At 36.7% G+C, this 20,734-nt stretch overlaps 1 protein-coding gene across 2 annotated transcripts; it reads right to left on the bottom strand.

Annotated features, from left to right (window-relative positions):
• Positions 1-489: 489 nt before the first annotated feature.
• On the bottom strand, positions 490-19,452 carry retreg2 (reticulophagy regulator family member 2). Of its 2 annotated transcripts, XM_051702181.1 has the most exons (10): positions 19,143-19,451; positions 17,590-17,703; positions 15,668-15,771; positions 15,560-15,590; positions 14,896-15,025; positions 13,821-13,905; positions 13,234-13,371; positions 10,344-10,432; positions 9,907-10,042; positions 490-7,835 (listed from the first exon to the last, which is right to left on the bottom strand). In XM_051702181.1, the coding sequence occupies exons 1-10, from the start codon at positions 19,373-19,375 to the stop codon at positions 7,102-7,104; spliced, it is 1,794 nt and encodes a 597-aa protein (XP_051558141.1). In that variant the 5' UTR covers positions 19,376-19,451; the 3' UTR covers positions 490-7,101. The 2 variants fall into 2 exon arrangements, with proteins under 2 accessions (XP_051558141.1, XP_051558142.1); XM_051702182.1 differs by lacking the exon at positions 17,590-17,703 and having other exon boundaries at positions 19,143-19,452.
• Between the last annotated feature and the right edge of the window lie 1,282 nt (positions 19,453-20,734).

The following is a 20,734-nucleotide window of genomic DNA, read 5'->3' as shown; positions in this document are numbered from 1 at the left end:
AGTTCTAATTAACTTCTGATCATTCTTTTAATTTGATCTTTTTAAGTTATTGATTACTCTAAATCCTCTTCTATTCATTGTCCTTTCAATCTTTGGAGTCTTACGCCAACCATATTAAATTACGTAAACCTCCCAAAAAAGATGGCCAGTTCCATTCTTAGTCAGCGGTTGTAGGGTTTACTAATATCGTCTGGTTTGGCTTGTCTCATAACCAGACGATATTGCCACTTAGTCACGTACATACAACTTGCTAAGACAGGAGGTGAGCAGTGACTGAGAGTCTTTATATGGCTTTTTCCTACCCGTTTGTCCTGGGTGGTTTCTCCTATATTAAAGCTCCAGTATGGTCTACCCTGGTCTAATGAAATTTAAATCCTACTCGGTTGTCCTAGGTGATTGTCCTATCTGGTTGTCCTGGGTGGTTTCTAATACATTGCGGTAACAAAGGTACCCTATAGCGATCTACTGGTCACAATGATTCCAGAGAAATTCAGAATAAATCAAATAATAACAATTTATTTGTCAGGTAGGATATAAAACATCGTTACACAACTCCAAATCAAAGCCAATTTCACACATGATCAGAATAAACAAGCATTACTAAAAATAAGAATCAAGAGACATACCTGACAACGGGAAAACTACATGCAACGGCAAGGCGTGGGAGATCTGGCTTACAGATTCCCTGAGCCAACTTTCCTTAAATACCCAGACAGAATAAACATTGTGTACCAAATTGTATTATCCTTATAACAATGAGAATTTGGGGGTGAATGGGTTCTTGACTTCCTGGGATTTAACCTTATTAACATACAAGAGATCATTTAAATTGTAGGTCAAGGAGGGGGATAGACCTCCAGAATAATGCAGTATTTGGCAAAGACCTTATAACTTTGTCACCATTAGTTTTACCAACATGGGAAAGAGACCATTATACTAGTCGCACAGAGACCTCTTAAATTATATCAAACACATACAGTTGCATTCTTTGTTTTCATGGTTTTCTTTGTTACATTTTCACATATACATCTTGTGTGTGGACCTTGTGGGGGAGACAAGGGAGAGAGAGAACAGCTGGAGTTTGTGGGGGTAGAATGAGGATGGCAGGATGTCTCAGGTGGACAAATGTTTGTTAAGAAGGAAGCTGGGTTTTTCACACAGTGAGGTCTTTGTTTTTCAGGTGCAGATCCTACTTGTGAGAGAGTTTGAGCATTGTTTTTCCTGGAAGTCTTTTGTTGTTCTATGTGGGCGTGTGCTGGGTTACAGTTCTCTTGGCACCTAGCCTTACAGCTGGAAGTGTTGTTGAACATATGGGCACATGTGAGTTTCAGTATCCACGCGAAAAGTCCACAGTGGCGCCAAAAGAGAGTTGTATTTTTAGTTGTAAATGATACAGTCAACAGGAAATCATGTTTTATGAATTCTACCCACTAACCCAAACCCTAAACCTAATCGTCAGTGAAATAAAAATGACATTTAAATGCAAAAACGCAACCTGCGGATCACGCTCACAATTGTTTCTGTGTACACGATGTGTGTACTTCTGTGTCTCGGAGGCTGCCCGAGCAGCATGCTATCAGTAGCACTAGAGGGAAATGTATTCACACTTGCACTGATGCAAAAATGTCTGATGGGGGATGCCGCTTGTCAGTAATTAGGCAGAATGGGTTTGATTTCAGGGTACATGAACTTTCGGCAGCAATGTATCGATTTACTGTGTGATCATGTTGGTATTACTTGGTCCTATGTCCACCAAGGACACTAGCTCTGTTGCCCTTTGTGGTCCTCTTAAAAGTCCACACTTTTGTAATAATGCCACACAGACTGTTGGGTAGTTGTCCATTTTTATGTACATACCAGTGCGGGCTTCGCAAAAGGGCACATCAAGGGTACATTGCCGCCAAATGGGACACCCTACAGTCTCATGGACATCATGGACACGCACAAGCAAAATTCCAGGAGGTCGCATGTCTACATCAAGTGCAATACTTGGAATATTGTCAAAGTCGTATTGACTGTTAGTGCCCCTACACAAATATTTGGTTCGAGTCCACCTTTGATGAGTCAAAACCAGCTGCCGGTTGCAAGAAATCCCTTATTGACAATACACTTACAAGTGTAACTAAGTATTTTCTTAACTTAAGGTGTTTCTTGCAACTGGTCCTTGGTCTTGACACGGACTCGACTGATTGAATCCAACACACATCAAGTTCGAGACAAGTACGAGTTCAAAGGGGGCAGAGTTAAACTGAGAACAAGTCTGTTACAGCAGGGTCCAAGAGCAGAAAGTGAATCTAGGGAAGTTGAATTCAAAATGCAACTGTAAACTCATAACTTAGCCATTACATCAAAATCAGGGGTGCAACTATTCATTTATGGATATAGTTGGATTTAAGACCATACGCAAGTCTGAGTCTGGACTCAAAAATCCAAACTCTAGCCTACATAGTTTATGCTGCATCAAAGAACTCTGCTAATCCCTAGATTTCAATGAGGAAAATGCGTTGGAAGGACGTAGAGGAAAAACGCAAGGGTTCGTGAAAAGATGAGAACATTTCAGCTTCTGCTACAACGTGGTGATTGCGTATTCCTATCTGCAAAATGTTCCATCGCAGCTTTCACTCGTGTATATGCCCTTAAGAAGTAGGCCGCAGTAAAGTTCACACAAGTGTGGGCTTCACAAAAGGTTGCAACTTGTGCACACCCTTCTGAACCATATGTCAAATGGGACACTTTACAGTCTCATGTGCAAATTAAGTCGTCAACTGCCACATTTGACATAAGGCTTTACTATTCTTGGGACTTCAGATGGTTGACAATTTTTTACCCATTCATTTCAGCACACCAAGAACGCTCCCCTTTGTGAATTAACACAAAACATTTGACAACCAGCATATAGGTGTATATTAGAGATGTATGGAGTAAACATAAAACACATTCTACAATACATTTTCGTAGTTAAATGCTCTAAGTGCTTTTTTATAGATCATAAAGCAGTAACAGCATGAGCAAAACACAATCACTATTACACAAACATAATCTCTCCGTAAATATTTTAAAACACAAATCTCTACTGTCTAGATCAGATGTGTAAGTTTGTTGATATTATCTACAGAAGGGGCAAAAATCAATCGAGAGAAAACTAGAAAAAAAAAAAAAACTGTCCTAACTAGGCTAATTTTTCAGCTGCAAGCAATCTGTCTACATTGAAAACACAGCAAAACATGACACAATCACACCCAATCTAGAGGTCGACCGATAGGGGATTTTGCCGATACCGATAACTAAGGTGGTGGGAAAGGTCGATATCCGATTAATAGGCCGATGGTTTTTAAAACTGATTCATAGAATGTCAAAAAAAATGTGTATTCTTTCTTTACTATGGAGGGCATAGACAAAGAGCCAGAATAAATAAAATTCAAAATGCAGTTTATTGTTCAACTAAAATCCCAATAATAACCAGAAAAAAAAATATGATATGGTGCATAACGCAGGACTTTTTAGTATAAACAAGCCTGAAACACACCAAGAAAAAAAAAAAAAAAAAAAAAAAAAAAAAAATCGCCAAAGAATTTTCCAGATAACCAATAGTTCCAAAAAGCAACTATTGGCACAGATTAATCGGCAAAACCGATATATCGGTCTTCCTCTAGTTAGGACACGGTGTAAGAGCGCAACTCAACTTTTGACTTTCAAGGAATGTCAAACTGCCAACATCCGTTTAAAAATGTGTGTGAAAAAAGTTTGCGTTTTTGTTTTGTTTTGATACAGGCCATTAAATATATACATTGTTTTTCCAGTTTAAAAGATATTTCCCTTTAGTATGATTAATAATTGAAAAAAAATATATATATATTGTATCATAAAATCCTATTATATTCATTCAGTGCCACAGAAGTAGTCATTAAAAGCTTCAAAATTGAAATCAAAAGGACAAATCAATATTAAATATTACAATACAAAATATGCCCTCTTTTTGCTTTACATGGTAAATTCTAGAAATAACTCAATAACTTGACATTGTTTACATCTTGAAAATGTAGATACAAATAAGGTTCAATCAATCATGAAGGATTACCCTCTTACAAGTTTTCAATTCAATTTAAAAATGGGAAGATAGTTCAGTCAAGCCCATGCGCAAACTCCGCTCAAACTTACAGTAGATTTACAGTGATAGTTTAGTTCATCATTCAAAACAATTTCAGGCAATCTGTGACCACATAATGTGATTTTTTTTTTTTTTTTTTGTTTTTTTACAACGCAATTTAAATTATTTGGCATGGCTATGAAAATCGAAAGGTCCTGCAAAATTTGAGCATGTGCGCACAACAATAGATCAAATGTGCATCCAATCGTATCGCATTTAACCTGACATGTTTAATTGAAATGTTACAAAAAAAAACACTGAATGGGGAACATTTTAGGACTAAACAGGTGTGTGCAACTATTACATTATACTATTACGTATTTATTTTGTGCTGAAATTCAACAAGTACTTCAAAGATAATATCCCCAAACACCAACATATACAAGTAGCTAAATGGCACAGTCCAATATTCATTTCATCAAAAGTATTTTCAGAAATTGATTTACAATTAATTGTGCAACATCTTAAATAGAGACAAATGTATTAATTTTTTTTTTAATCGCTTTTAAAATTTTCTCCAGGTTTTGTCATCAAAATCCCAGTATACAAGTCTTGCAACTTCATTATTTATTCTAGACATATTTAATAATAAACTATTCTTCATTCTAACCAATTGTAATAAATAAGACCATCTTTATATGTATATATTATACAATATATTAGTTTAGCTATGATAACGAAAATAAATCTCTGACAATCACCATAACATGTCTCTTTATTGAGGATTTGCAGTTACGCCCCTGCGGAAAAACAGCTTAAATCAGTCTAAGGTGGTTTGCCGGTCTTAGGTGGTTTTAGTTGGTTTAGCTTGTCTCCCAATCTGACCAGCTCAGAAATGCGCAAAACCCCTCAAAACCATCAAACTAGACATATCTGGACTGTATTTCCCAAAAGCATCGTAAGCCTAAGTAGATAGTAGAAACCATTGGTGCCGGTGGTTTCTACGATCTACCTAGGCTTGCGATGCTTTTGGGAAACACTGCCTAGGCAACCACCTCAGGCTGGTTTAAGTTGTTTTTTCAGCCTGTTCGTTCCCTTCTTTGAACACCAAACCAAATTTACCAGCCCCGTAAGAAAAAAAAAAAAAAACTCGGCCCAGGTATGGAGCTAAAACAATGAAAAAAATATTTGAAACTGAATTTTGTTAATTTATTTCTAGACAATTAACAAAATGTTAAAAATTATGTGCTGTATTTTAAAAATCTGTATTTTTAAACAGCATGGTTTTTTTTGTTTTTTTTTGTAGAAATGGAATTAGCTGTAAATATTCAGATTATAAAATTACAGGTTCGAATGTTCAGACCAAGAACTCCAAATACAAATCTCTCAAATTCAGATCTTAAAAATCCAGACTGTCCTATCTTGGCCTAGATCAAACAAGGCCAAAGGTCAAGCTTTCGGGTTCCACAGTGAAAGGTAGAGGTTATCAGAATAGTCGAATTTAGCATTTTGGCCAATCACAGAGTTACCAGAATTCTCTGGCTCAGTCTGATGTAGCATAGGACTTTGAGTAATTACTGAGCTAATGTTCATTTATAAATAATATTGTTCATGTTAGTTCAGAATGCATTAACAATGCATTAATCTGAAAATTTGAACCTGTAATTTTATAATCTGAATATTTACAGCTAGTTCAAAAAAAAAAAAAAAAAAAATATAAAGAAAAAAAGAACTGCTGTTTAAAAAAATACAAATTCCTAAAATACACCACAAACATCTTGCATTTTGTCAACGGAATTATTCACCCAAAAATGAAAATTCTCTCATCATTTACTCATCCTCATGCCATCCCAGATGTGTATGACTTTCTTTCTTGTGCTGAACAAGATTTTTAAACGAATTTCACAGCTCAGAATGGTGGCCAGAACTTTGAAGGTCCAAAAAACAGAATAAAAATAATCCATATGACTCCAGTGCTTAAATCTATATAATCAGAAGCGATAAGGTGTGGGTAAGAAACAGATCAATATTTCAGTCCTTTTCTACTATAAATTCTCCTCCCTGCCCAGTAGATGGCGATATGTACGAAGAATGCAAATTGCCAAAAACAGAAGAAAAAGAATGTGGAAGTGAAAGTGGAACTTTATGGTAAAAAATTATTTAAATTCAGTTGCATTTCACCACTGTAGTCATATGGATTTTTTATTTTTTATGCTGCCTTTATGTGCTTTGTAGAGCTTCAAAGTTCACTTGCATCGTATAGATCTACAGTGATATTCTCCTAAAAATCTTCATTTGTGTTCAGCAGAAGAAAATACACATCTGGGATGGCATGAGGGTGAGTAAATGATGAAATTTTGTCATTTTTGGGTGAACTATCCCTTTAATTGTCACATCTGGACTTCAAATGAACAAAATTCAGATTCAAATACTATAGTCTTTGATCTAGCCCCATACCCAGGTGGCTTGTTCCCATGGTTTTAAAGTATACATCAAGCCTAAAGCCAAAGGACTACGGTCAGTGTGGGATTGATAAACAAAAGAGCTCGTTATCTATCACAGACATTTTGTCATTGTCAAAATATACAGTAAACATTTAAAACTTGTCAGTCTATTTGAAAGGAATAGCTCACTCAAAAGCAAATCATACAAGTTTGAAACAACACGAGGGTGAGTAAAAAATGATCAAGTTTTCATTTCTGGGTGAACTATCCCTTTAAATCGGTTCTGAAATCTGAGTGGCTTGATTTGTTGTTGTTGGTTTGAGGCTGAAGGTGAATTAGTTCTCTAAAAAAATCTCGTTACCATCATGTTTAGGATTAGGTGTCGTACATTTTGCGAGACTCAACGTTCACCTGCTCGATAAATAAAAGCCCACCAATCACAGTGATCTCACTCTTGAAATCAAAATAAAGGCATAGTTGACTGCAAAGTTCCCTTTCACAAAGCAAATGTGTCATTATATGGTATCTACATGGACTATGAATAAAAAGAACCGTTTTGATGGTGAGAAGCTAGGAATCCTGTTGATCTGCATGCTGCTGACTGCTTGTGGGCTTGTCTGCAGAGGCCCCGCCCACGTCCTGTTCATCAACTCCAAGGCCCAGCCCCTCATCCATCTGTTCCAGTTCGCTTTGGTCCAGAAGTTCAAAGTCCTCTTCTTCTGCAGGTACGAGTGTGACATCAGTCTGCTCCTCTGTGCTTGCTTCGGTGACGTCACCCTCTTCTTCCTCTATGCCGGCTTCCTGGGCGGAGGGTGACTCAAGGGCCGATTCCATTGGGCACGGAGGTGTCTCGGTGGGAAGAAATGAGGCCATGGAGGACCCCTCGCTGGCCTCTGTGGAGCGTAATAGGGCTGAGAGAGTGTTCTGTACTACAGTAGAGATGGCTGTGCTCACTATCTCCTCGCTAAGGGCTTCCAGTGACTGTGCAGGTCTTGAGACACCGTCAGCCAATCCACTTTCTTCATTCTCAGTACCGAGAATGCCTTGGCCTGCCCTAGTTGCTTGTCCGAGTCCATTGAAGTGTGTGTTGACAAAGTGAAGCGGGGATGATAAATGTTGGATGAGGAGGCTGGTGGGGGACTGGGGTTCTTCCAGGGCACCTGCCTGGTCACACCCAAGAACACCCAGAGGGAAATGGAACAGACCCGGTTCGATAGAGGGCAGCTCATCCACTGAAGGAAACTCCGCTAGGTCCCTAGTGAATGACTCTTCGGGTTCACTTTGCACACTCTGCTGATCCAAGTCTGTTGAAGAAAATAACATTTTTGGAATACAAAAATGTAAAGTTAAGCTGTGTTTGTGAAGATTTACACACACACACACACACACACACACACACACACACACACACACACACACACACACACACACACACACATACACATACACACACACATACATATATATATATAAATTCAAATTTATGTAAGAATGGTTCTGTGAATAATTTGCACTAATTCAGATTTGTAAGAATGTTTACGAACCATTAACACAGAAATTTAAATTTAAGCAAGCATGGTTTGATTAATAATTCACAAAAAAATTCATATGATTTTGTGAATGATTTGCACAAAGTTGAATTTGTACGAATGTTTTATGAATGATTTGCACAGAAATTCAAATTTGTGCAAGCATGGTTTGACAAATAATTTCCGCAGGAATTCAAAATTACAGAATGTTTTGGGAATAAGTTTCACTAATTAAATACTGTAATGTTTAATGAACGAATTACAGAGAAATTCGAATTTTTGTGAACATAGTTTGACGAATCATTTGCGTAAAAATTCTAATTTACAAAAAATTTTCGTGAATGTTTTGCTCTAAAATTTGTACGAATGTTTAACAAACGATTTACACAGAAAACTGAATTTTTGCAAGCATGGTTTGATGAATAATTCACACAAAAATTCTAATTTACGGTTCTGTAAATACTTTGCATGTATTCCAATTTGTACAAGATTTTACGAACCATTTACACAAACATTTTTATTTGTGCAAGTATGGTTTGACGAATAATTTACAAAGAAATAAAAAATTTACGTAAGAATGGTTTTGTAAATCATTTGCAACAACTCTAATTTTTAAGAATGTTTTACAAACGACTTATTGAATTTGTACGAATGTTTTATGAACGATTTGCACAAGAAATTAAAATTCGTGCAAGTATGGTTTTACAAATAATTTACGCAGGAATTAAAAATTACGTTGAATGATTTGGGAATAAGTTTCACTAATTCAAAATTGTAATGTTTAACGAACAAATTACAGAAAAATTCGAATTTTTGTGAACATGGTTTGACGAATAATTTACATAAAAATTCAAAATTACGTAGAATGTTTTGGGAATCATTTGCACAGAAATGTAAATTTGTGCAAGCATGGTTTAATAAATAATTTCCACAGAAATTCAAAATTACGTAGAATGTTTTGGGAATTATTTGCACTAATTTGAATTTGTACCAATGTTTTATGAATTAATTGCACAGAAATTCAAATTTGTGCAAGCACGGTTTGATGAATAATTTACGCATAAATTCAAAATTACAGAATGTTTTGGGAATTATTTGCACTAATTTGAATTTTTTATGTTTAATGAATTATTTAAACAAAATTAAAATTTTGTGAACATGGTTTGACGAATAATTTACGTAAAAATTCACATTTACGTAAGAATGGTTTTGTGAATGATTTGCACTAATTCAAATTTGTAAGAATGTTTTATGAATGAATTACACAGAAATTTGAATGTGCAAGCATGGTTTGACAAACAATTTACACAAAAATATAAATTTACATAAGAATAGTTCTATGAATAATTTGAATTTATTCAAATTTGTAATAATGTTAAACAATTTATACAGAATTTAAATTTGTGCAACCACGATCTGACATAATTTACGCAGAAATTCAGATTTATGTAAGAATGGTTTTGTAAATGATTTTTTCTAATTCGAATTTGTAATAATGTTTTACAAACGATTTACAGTTTCCAACGTATGCAAGCATGGTTTGACAAATAATTTACGCAGAAATTCAAATTTACAAAAGAACGACTCTGTAAATGATTTGCACTAATTCGAATTTGTGGGAATATTTTACAAAGGATATTAAAGGAAATTGGTTCTCTAATACCAACTAACTAATTTTAATTAGTCTAAGTTCTGTTTTACCAAATATGACATTAACCACAGATTAAAAAGTAGACCACATAGTAGATACATTAAAATCAATCAAAATCAAATGACAATATAATGTGCAAAGTATAAAAATGTATCCAAAACATATAAATAAAGTAAGGTTTAGGATTTGATGTACCTTCAGAAACATCAGTGAGCTGTGGTGTGGTGGCTCTAGACACAGAGAATCCTCCACTTTCCAGTATAGATGCCTCTTCATCAGAGAGCTCAGAGTCAGTGATGGCCATCGCCAGAGCCGTAGTCTTCACATCCACCTGCTCCAAGAAAAGAACCAATCAGTGTCCAAAATTACAGTCAATAACCAATCAAAACAGCCCAAGAATGGTAAGTCAAGGCAATCAAATATTTCACTAACATCTACGACAGAAAGCCTAACTTTATTCAATGTCATTTATGAACATTTTGTGATTTTTGGTGCAAGAAATCTGGAATAGCATTCCAAGTCGACTTCAGGGAGAAAAATATAAAATGCTAAAAAAAGCGCAGAATATGGCACCTTTAAGATTTAATAACTCCTAGACATTAAACTAAGTCCTTAAATCAGAGAATACTCACAGTAGGGGTGAAACAGGACAACTCCTCCTCGCTCTCACTCTCTGTCTCTGCTCTCGGCTCATCACCCTCTTCCTGCTCCTTCTTCAGCTCTGCACACACACACACACACACACACACACTTTTCTATAGCACTGTCTGTCTGACAGGAAGTGACAGAGCAAAAAAGTCTGTGCCAAGACCCGATAATTGTGAGTTACTAGCATTAGGGATACATAATATACACTATAGAGTGCAACAGTGCCCACCCACTTTTTCAGCCATCTGGGTTCTGGAAGTATTTTCCCCATTCATTTCATCAATAGACTTTTTATAAAATCCTTCATAAAAGAGCTGCGAGCCATGAGCCAAACCAACCAGCTCCGAGGAGAATAACAACATCACAACCTTTGTTTTGAGGCAAAAAAATTATTAGAAAATTGGACATTAAGAAAAAGGTTTTGATGTTGGGAGAGTCGAACCACTCTGTAAAGTCTTCTCCAGCACATCCCAAAGACTTTCAATGGGGTTAAGGTCAGGACTCTGTGGTAGCCAATTCATGTGTGAAAATGATTCTTCATGCTCCCTTGACCAATGTTTCACAATTTGAGCCCGATGAATCTTAGCACTGTCGTCCTGGAATATGCCCGTGCCGTCAGGGAAGAAAAAATCCATTGATGGGATAACCTGGTCATTCAGTACATTCAGGTAGTCAGCTGACTTCATTTTATTGCCGCATAACGTTGCTGAGCCTCGACCTGACCAACTGAAGCAACCCCAGATCATAACACTGCCTCCAGAGGCTTGTACAGTGGGCACTACGCATGACGGGTGCATCGCTTCATGTGCTTCCCTTAACCTGACGCACCCATCGCTTTGGAATAGGGTAAATCTGGACTCCTCTAAACCACATGACCTTTTTCCATTGCTCCATTATCCAAACTTTATGCTCCCTATAACATTGAAGTTGTTTTTTTCCTATTACCCTCACTAACAAGTGGCTTTCTTGTGGCCACACAGCTGCCAATAATTTGCCCCTTCTGAACCCCAGTAAAAAATCTTCCACGACCACGGGATACGTCTTCCGACATGGTTGTTCTCAAGAAATGAGAAGCTACGCACTGCATCAGTTAGGGTTAAAATTTGATGTCAGCTGAAACATATTAATCACTGCAATAATAATCCAATTCTAGGCTCTTAAGCATCTTTTGCAACTTTTGTTTTGGCCAGGCAGTGTATCAAACTATTTATTTTAGATTGTTGATTATAAGTATAGAAACAATGTATTTTACGTTTATTACAAAATATTCCGATACGTACAAATATAGAAGTAGTTTAAAGGTGAAGGGAGACCAACTCAATAACGTTATTCACAGTGCGTCACGAGAGCGTGTGGGCACTCTGAGACACGTTTCGTGGGTTTTGTTGGCCGCGCTTCTCTGATTGGTGGAATTTTCTCTGCTGTACCATGGGTAATGTAGTTGTTTACCATGAATTCTGCTATCAAACTCAATTTTTAAACAATGAAGTTGAAATAACGTAGATGGATGCCTTCAACGAAAGCATATACCATTGATGAACAATCTCATAGCTCACAGTAGATCTGTATTTAAAGGTTTATAAGTTATCGCTGAAAATCAATTAGTCTATGGGATACATTAATGGGATTTTTACTTCTGGAACCAGACTGTTGCACTCTACATCCAATACATGTGGATATTATACCAACATGATAATTACTTCAATGCCTGATTGTCCTTTTTTTTTTTTTTTTTGTAACTCTGGCAACACATCGAGCATCATGGATTTATAATTTTGGCCATCATATTGGTAATTGGCCATAAAATGCGCAAAAATGTTGGTTTAATATTCCTTGGCTAAACCATATCTGGGTAGATGCTTTTCTTCGTTTTCATAGTTTAACAGTACAGCTAGTTTTGTGTGAACACAATTGTTTTCAAATTAATATAAAATTGGTTAATCGGCCAGAATTTCTATAATTGTGCTTCCCTAGCAGCCAGATTTACCAGATCAGATGACCGAAAATTTTTACACTTAACCCCTTAAACTCTATGGACCCACCGGCATGTCCAAAGTGGGGCGCTATAATGCGGAAAATGTTTATGTTTAAAACGTTAAAGTCCCCGTATACATAAGTCAGGTATATAAGGTATCACTTGAAAGCTTAGAATCTGAACTTTAAGAGATAACCATCACTTCTGCATTTATGTTGCATAAAAAAACAAAATAAGGCCTCAAAAATTACCGCCGCAAAATAGCGCCCCCTAGAGGTAATGGGGTAGAAATATTTATATGAAAAAAGTCTCACATAGCACTTAAATTTACAGGTCATATATCAAATGAAAGCTCTCATTTTCAGGAATGTGACGGTATAGTTAATTTTGTTGCCCTAATACCACAGTTTGAAAGATTTTCAAAATACAAATGTCTCTTTAATGCGCCAATCACTGCTGCTGTAAACTCCAAATAGCTAAAAACTTTACATCTGCTGCTACCTTAGGCAGTTCTTTAAAAAATTAGCCATTTTTTTACTTGTCTGTGTGCTTGCTTGGGTGAATGTTTAATGTTATATCTTAGATGTCCAGAACAAAATATGCCATCTAGCAGGAAAAGCATGTCAAACAAATCATCAGAAAAATATGTTTCATTGCAAAGGGGAGGATCGCAGCCTTCTAATGACACTTAGTTTGACCTTCTAGTCCACTCAGAGGCCGAGATTTTCGATGAAATAATGAGGGTGGTACATGAACTGAATTTTTTTGCAATTAGTCCACTATATATGTGAATGGAGAGCTTTTAAATTTGAGTGTGAAAAATTGCACCAGAGTATAAGGGGTTTAATTTTTAAACTATGCAGAACAAGTTATAAACTAAACAAAGGAATCCTTCTCACTTCTCTTGTCATATTTGCGGCGCTGTGTGTCTCCCTTCATGCTGTAGTCCAGTTTCATCAGAATGGGCTCCAGTCCGGTGTACATTTTCTGGATCAGTTCATGATAGACCACCAATGGCCACAGCAGCACACTCAATACTGAACACAGCACAGAGAACAACACTATTCACTTCCAGCCACCAAGAAGAATCTTCAAGCCAAAAAATAAATTAAGGAGAATAGAAACTGTTACTACTTTCACACTTTTCGCCACCTGTTTGAGTTGTTGTAACATGTTGACTTGAGTATCATTTCTGCAATTAAATGTGACTTTTGGGAAGCAAAAACATTTAACCCATCCGAACTGCCATGCTGAGAATATGTTTGATCTCTCTCTCTCTAAAGAGAAAATGTAAAATATGTATCTTGCTATTTTGCCTATTTAATATATAGCAGTGCAATCTACACACAAAGTGTGATGTAAGTGCAGAGGTGGACTTGAAAAGCTGTATGTTGCGTTATTCAAGCAGTTGATCTATAAAGGCAACGGTGTGTGTACACATATGGAAATAAACAAACACAAGCAGGCAAATGTTAATATTTCTCACATATAATGTAGGAGATCATAATCCCAGGAATATAATGCCCAACCACGGCCAATATGAAACATCCTGAACACATCATAACGCAGAACTGATGAGGAGAGAGAGAGAAAGATTAGTAAAGACTTTCTGGGCATATATTTTGTCAAACGTTTCATTTCTTCCAAACATACAAATATAATTATGTTGGCTTGACGAAACCAAAATACTGTTATTCTACAAACGTTGTTTAGGGTTTTTCCAAAATTTATAAGACAAACTCCTCCTAGAGCTTTCAAGCTAAAGCCACCAAACTTGGCACAGACCTTCAGACTGTTCTGTTATAGTGTGCTCTGCCTTTCCTAACAGATTGGGCTTATGGTTTTCGCACAGCGGGCCATCAAATATCTGAAAAATCTCAGACTTACATTGATGGAATGTTCAAACAGGCCAACAGAATGGTCACTAATTCAAACTTTAACTGTGAACGATTCAAATGTAAACAAACCCACAAAAGGGTTTTAATCTGCTTTAAAATTCTGTGATTTCAGCCATTCTAGAATTTCCACAAGCTACCAACTTCTTATGAATGTACTGTCTTTGTTTATATCGCTGGTGCTTGACAGGGAATGGACTGTATAATAGGACGGAGGCGGTGCCGGTGATGAACCTCCATTGACCCGATCAGCACCTTGCGTGCGTGATTTCACCAAACCCACTTGCACCCAGATTTAGCGCACACTTACACGAAAATACTAACACTTCACGGCCATGCCCATTGACTTTGCGCTTATGACTCAAAGCATTGCGCTGCGCATTGCGCTTGAATGCTTAAAATAGGGCCCCTTGTGACAGCGCCATCTGTTGAATTGTATTGTAAAACAAGCAACTCTACTTAATATTATTTATACCACTTTTCTTAAAATCCTATGCAGTGATTTCCAATCATACTTCCTTACATGCTGTTAATGTGCTTGGTCCCGTAATTGCTGCTTCTAGCTATATTTAAAAATTACAATCTTAGCACTTAAGGTGACGTTCCTTATGACACAAATTTCTTTTCAAATGGTTTTGGTTCGAGAACAGATCTCAGATCTCGAACCTTTCCATGATTCTGCCGTTTGTATTGAAGCATTTCCTGGAAATAGAGGATGAAGGTGAGATAACTTTCAGCAAGATGATGGCTGAGTTCATCGACGCTTAGCAGACGTGGCTGCTCCGTTATGGTTTCTCTGTAAAAGCAAACGCATTCATTTTCACAATTAGAATGGCTAAAGTTGTCTAAATTGTCCCACTAGAGGTGGGACTACTTTTCTTTAGCACATTAATCTCATGTTAACACATATAATGTTTAAGTCTTTGTGTGCATTTTAATGCTTGCCCCAACAATGTGTTACCCCATCGACGTCTATTGAAAGTGCATTACAGTAAACATAATCTGCTTGTTTTTTTTTTGTTTTGATTTTTCAAATTGAAGGACAAGTTGAAATTATTTTCTGTGGTAATTGAATTCAACATATTGAATTTAAGTTACGGAGCCAAGATGCCACAAAGTTTCTTAAGCTGCATTACTACTCCAGATTACTTTCTAACATGGATGAAATAGTTTTCTGCCAACATAAGCAATGGGAAGCAATTACACATCTGACAAGAATATTAATTTGTAAGAATGTACTGTGCTCTAAATAAACATAATGCACCAGTCTAAACACTTAAGGGACGGGATTGCTGTTGAGACATGCACAGATTTTTCACACAATACATACCGTTCAATCACAGCTGGCTCAGGATGCCACACTGTAGAAAATAAAGTGGGCAAACAGTGAGTATCCAACAATAAGTACCCATTTAAGTATAGTGCATCCATGCATTACCAGTGATTTGAGGCAGTTTGTCTTTCCATCTCTCCAGTAGAGTCAGACCAATAAGAGACACACTCAGGAGGAACAAGGGTCTCAAAGACGTAGACGACAGGAGCCTGAAACACATAAACAACCATTAAAGTATGACACTCTGTTAATAATCCAATTACAAAAAATGAAAACATACAGTATGGCACATTCAAGACAAAATCCATTATGGATATTTGAAATAGTTCTTGCATAGTAAGCATTACAAATGGATAATAATTTAACAGTGGTATTTATGTTCATCCTATAGTAACCACAGGTAAAAATGAGTGACTGCTTATTATAATGGTTAGAGCAATGTAACTATGATATTTATGATAAATAATAGCAGGGATTTTCCTGGCTCAAAATGGGGCAGAGGTGGTAGCATCATGATCACGTACCATGCCTTCCACTGGCTGAAGCAAACACTTAAAGCAGCATATTTTAGGTGTTGAAATGACAATTATCAACTTATAGCCTATTTAATTAAAAAAGCTAACCTGTTCAACACTGAATTAATTAAATACAACATAACAGCTAATGTGTTCATTTATAGTTCACAAACAGCAAACTTGATTAACCTCTTAAACCGATAATAAGATCATCTCTGATCTCAGGTATGTGGGTGGATATGGTGGGAAGGGACGATGTGTAGAGAACAATCGGCCACTGTTTTACAGCTTGGATTGGACTGATGGTTTAGATTGACAGGTCTTGATTTACCATGTGCACAACTGAAATCTTTCTGGTTTATTGTGGCATTTACAAATGTAAGTAGTTCTTAGGTTCAGTAAAACCCTCAGATCACCTGTTTGGAGAGTTTTTTGGACTTTTGATAAAAAAGGCAACCTTGGTTCCAAATGCCATAACTTGCTTTGAGATAACAATAAAACATTTTGCCCAGATACAGTTGACATGATTGTAGTCATCATGTCAAGCATGAATAATTAACAAAATGAATAAATAAACTGCTTCACTTTCTCAGCAGTGTTGTAACATAAGAGCCTCCAAACTTGAGATGTACATGTTTGCATTTTTGAGAAAATCAAGATTATGCGTGGTTAGTAATTTAAGTTAGTAAGTCACTGAAATAAGGCCAGGAAACACATAACAGACTCCAGTTTACGCTCACAAAATTAACTTTTGTGGGACACTTTTTGTGTTAGAAAGGCCGAATCGGATCACACTCTTCTTCTGAGGTAAAATCACAGCGTGTCTTCTTCCAAAAACGATAATGAGCTCAAACGGGAAAGACTGTACCTCTTGTTGGTTTCATATGGATTACACAATCAGAGAACATTTGTATTCAATTTAAATTGGTTCATTTAAAAGCAGACAATTCAAGCTTTCTATACACATATTTCTCATGTCTGCGAGGCAAGTATACGCTGAGTTTTGATTCGTTTTCGTGACGCCCTCCAAGACAGAAGTTCACGGAGACCGAGGCGGCAGAAAGCGTATCCTGTATGAATTCTTTATTTTACAAAACCACAACGTTTTGCTGTTATTGTGGGTGTACACTAATAAAAGTAAACCCTTTATAGTTCTGAATGATGTCTTACTCTTATCTGTATGACCAAAAATGACGGAGTATTTCTTTCTACTGTTATCAGGGAAAAAGTCAGGTGATCACAACGGCGCCTCAGGTGACCACTGAGGATTGACTATGTTATGTTATCAATATAAAAAAAACAACTCAAACAGGAGCAATTCAAATATTGAATTTTGTGGCCATTTCCGACCCTGCACGACGCTATTTTGAGCCAACGTCTGATTAGCTTGCTTGTTGTTAAGCTTAATGGAGGGCTACTCCCTAAGTTCTGCTGGCTCTATGGAGATTTTTTTTATAGTGTTTTAATTTCACAGCAGTGGCAAACAATGTCGAAGTCAAACATTATCCTTACCTGGCTGTCACAAATGAAGGCTGGTCAGGTAGACTTCGATGTTGTGTGGAAGCTGTGACAAAGAATGTCAAAGGGGGTTGGGGCAGGGGCTCGTGTGGTCTCGCAGAATTACAACTTAAATGCAGATTTCAGGCACACGTTTAATTGAGAATTGATGCCAAGGGCCAAATTTAAATAAAAACTAAAATATAAATAAAAAAATAAGAAATGACTTGCAAAATGAGCACTTCTAGTGAAAGAGGGTGGGTGCTTGAGCACCACTTGGGGTCTATCTGTGCACGTGACAGCCTGCCTGAGTTTCGTCGACAGTCGGAGGCGGCACAAAATTTGACGGAGGCGGCCGCCTCATAATTCTCTATGCCCGAAAAACCCTGAGTAGTCTAAACAAGTTTAAAAACTATACCTACAGAGGGCCTGGATAGCTCAGTGGTAGAATACGCTGGCTACCACCCCTTGAGTTTGCTAGCTCGCTAGTTCGAATCCCAGGGTGTGCCGAGTGACTCCAGCCAGGTCTCCTAAGCAACCAAATTGGCCCGGTTGCTAGGGTGGGTAGAGTCACATGGGGTAAACTCCTCATGGTCGCAATAATGTGGTTCATTCTCGGTGGGGCGCGTGGTGAGTTGAGCGTGGTTGTCGCAGTGGATGGCGTGAAGCCTCCACACGAGTCTCCGTGGCAACGCGCTCAACAAGCCACGTGATAAGATGTGCAGGGTCTCAGACACGGAGGCAACTGGGATTCGTTCTCCTGTCTGAGGTGAATCACTACGCGACCACGTGGACTTAAAAGCAAATTGGGAATTGGGCATTAGGGGAAAAAACTATACCTACAGGGGGCCTGGGTAGCTCAGCGAGTATTGACACTGACTACCACCCCTGGAGTCCCAAATTCGAATCCATGGTGTGCTGAGTGACTCTGCTAGGGAGGGTAGAGTCACATGGGGTAACCTCCTTGTGGTCGTGATTAGGGGTTCTCGCTCTCAACGAGGCACGTGGTAAGTTGTGCGTGGATCGCGGAGAGTAGCATGAGCCTCCACATGCTGTGAGTCTCCGCGGTGTCATGCACAACGAGCCATGTGATAAGATGCGCCGACTGACTGTCTCAGAAGCGGAGGCAACTGAGACTTGCCACCAGGTAACCTCACCACCACGAGGACCTACTAAGTAATGGGAATTGGGCATTCCAAATTGGGAGAAAAAAACTATACTTACCATAGTAATAAAATGAAACAGACCCCCTTGTTATTTATACATTTGATTATTTTGAACTGTTAAATTCTAAAATCTTAAAATAAATTAGCTTTTAAAAATGCACTGTGGTAGTAAAGTGATGGTATCAGATTTTAATACCATGGTATTTTGATATCTACAATGAACATTGTAATAATAATAATAATAATACTATGGTACAATATGATTACTATATTAATATGGTCCTCCAATGTACTTAAAAGAATAATATCGTGTTATAGTCATGGTATTGGCATTATCATAGTGCTAAATGGGATTTATACTGTCACTTGAACATGAACAGGTTTATCCGGGACGACTCTCACCAGAACACCGTGTTGAGCATGAACGCCGCGATGATGCTGTGCAGCGGCCTCTCCCACACTAGCAGCCGCTGCGCCGAGATCACCGCGGGCTCGTACTGCGACAGCCAGCCGCGCAGACGCTCCCGCAGACGCCGGAGCTCGGGCTCATCCTCCCCGCTGACAGGCGCGGGGAACCAGGCCTCCAGATCCACCGATGAGGGCCGTCTGTTAGCCTCCTCCTCGTCGCTCGCCATTATCACTTGTCCAGTTTTGTTTGTTGTGTGTGTTGATCACGGGGTTTGCTTTAGGAGAGGTTAGTCATGGATTATTAGAAAAAACAAAAACACTGAGTGGATCTTACAGGCTCAAACAGTGTCACGTGTTCAGTGTTTACTGCGCCCACGAGTGACATCTGTTGGCCGTAAAACATGCATAGAAATAGACTAAAAAAATAAATGTATTTTATTTTGTTGTGTTTTAATAAGAAAGAATATTCTAATACAATGAGAAATATTATCTTTAAAACTATTTATCTTGAATTAAAATGGAAATGTATTTATTTATTTAGAATAGGAATAAAATATAAAATTAATGTATTATATTAAATTAATGTATTTTGCATAGAAATAGAATAAGTAGATTGAACGTCAATTAGCATGAAACATGTGCTTCAATGCATGCATATAAATGGACATTATACATTAATTTCATAAAAAGAAATTTATTTTATTTAGTTGTGTTTTATTTAGAAAATATATTATAATTATTAATAATAATAATATTCTTTAAATTATTAATCTTGAATTGAAATAGAAATGTACTTATTTATTTAGAATAGGCATACAATATAACATTTATTTATTACATTCATTTTGCATAGAAGTAGAATAAGTAGACTGAAGGTCAGTTGGCATGAAACGTGCTTCAACGCATGCATAGAAATAGACATTTTATATTTAATTTTAGAAAAATATATTTTTTTATATTTTGTTGTGTTTTATTTGGAAAATGTATTATTAATAATAATAATAATAATAATATAATTGTATTATGTTTATTTAGCATAGAAATAGAATAAGTAGATTGAAAATCAATAAGCATGAAATATGGGCTGCAACACATGCATAGAAATAAACATTTTACATTTAATTTATAAAAAGAAATATATTTTATTTTGTTGTATATTATTAAGAAAAAATATTGCTGTTCAGTAAAAATTATCTTTAAAATGATTTATATTTAATTAAAATAGAAATAGTTATTTAGAATAGGAATATAATATAATTTTATTATATTATATTTATTTTGCATAGTAATTGAATAAGTAGACTGAACGGCAGTTAGCATGAAACGTGCTGGAACACATGCATAGAAATAGACATATTACATTTTATTTTATAAAATGTATTTTATTTTATTTTATTAGGAAAAGTTATTATTTTGATTATTGTTATTATTATTATGTAATTATGTATCTTAAATTGAAATAGAAATTTACTTATTTAGCATGGGAATATAATATTATTCATTTTATTTTTGCATAAAGCTAGAATAAGTAGATTGAAGGGCAGTTAGCATTAAACATGGGCTGCAACACATGCACAGAAATAGAT

The sequence above is a fragment of the Myxocyprinus asiaticus genome, chromosome 7, assembly GCF_019703515.2.
Source record: "Myxocyprinus asiaticus isolate MX2 ecotype Aquarium Trade chromosome 7, UBuf_Myxa_2, whole genome shotgun sequence".
Taxonomy (NCBI): domain Eukaryota; kingdom Metazoa; phylum Chordata; class Actinopteri; order Cypriniformes; family Catostomidae; genus Myxocyprinus; species Myxocyprinus asiaticus.
Note: the sequence above shows the minus strand (reverse complement) of the source record. Positions and strands in the feature narration are given on the sequence as shown.

Excerpts from the sequence above, each read along its gene's own strand:
- retreg2 (XM_051702181.1), bottom strand. The coding sequence starts at position 19,375 with ATGGCGAGCGACGAGGAGGAGGCTAACAGACGGCCCTCATCGGTGGAT. Across the intron at positions 15,772-17,589 it reads CCTTCATTTGTGACAGCCAG|GCTCCTGTCGTCTACGTCTT; the intron begins GTAAGGATAATG and ends TATGTGTTTCAG. Across the intron at positions 15,026-15,559 it reads GAGCCAGCTGTGATTGAACG|AGAAACCATAACGGAGCAGC; the intron begins GTATGTATTGTG and ends TTGCTTTTACAG.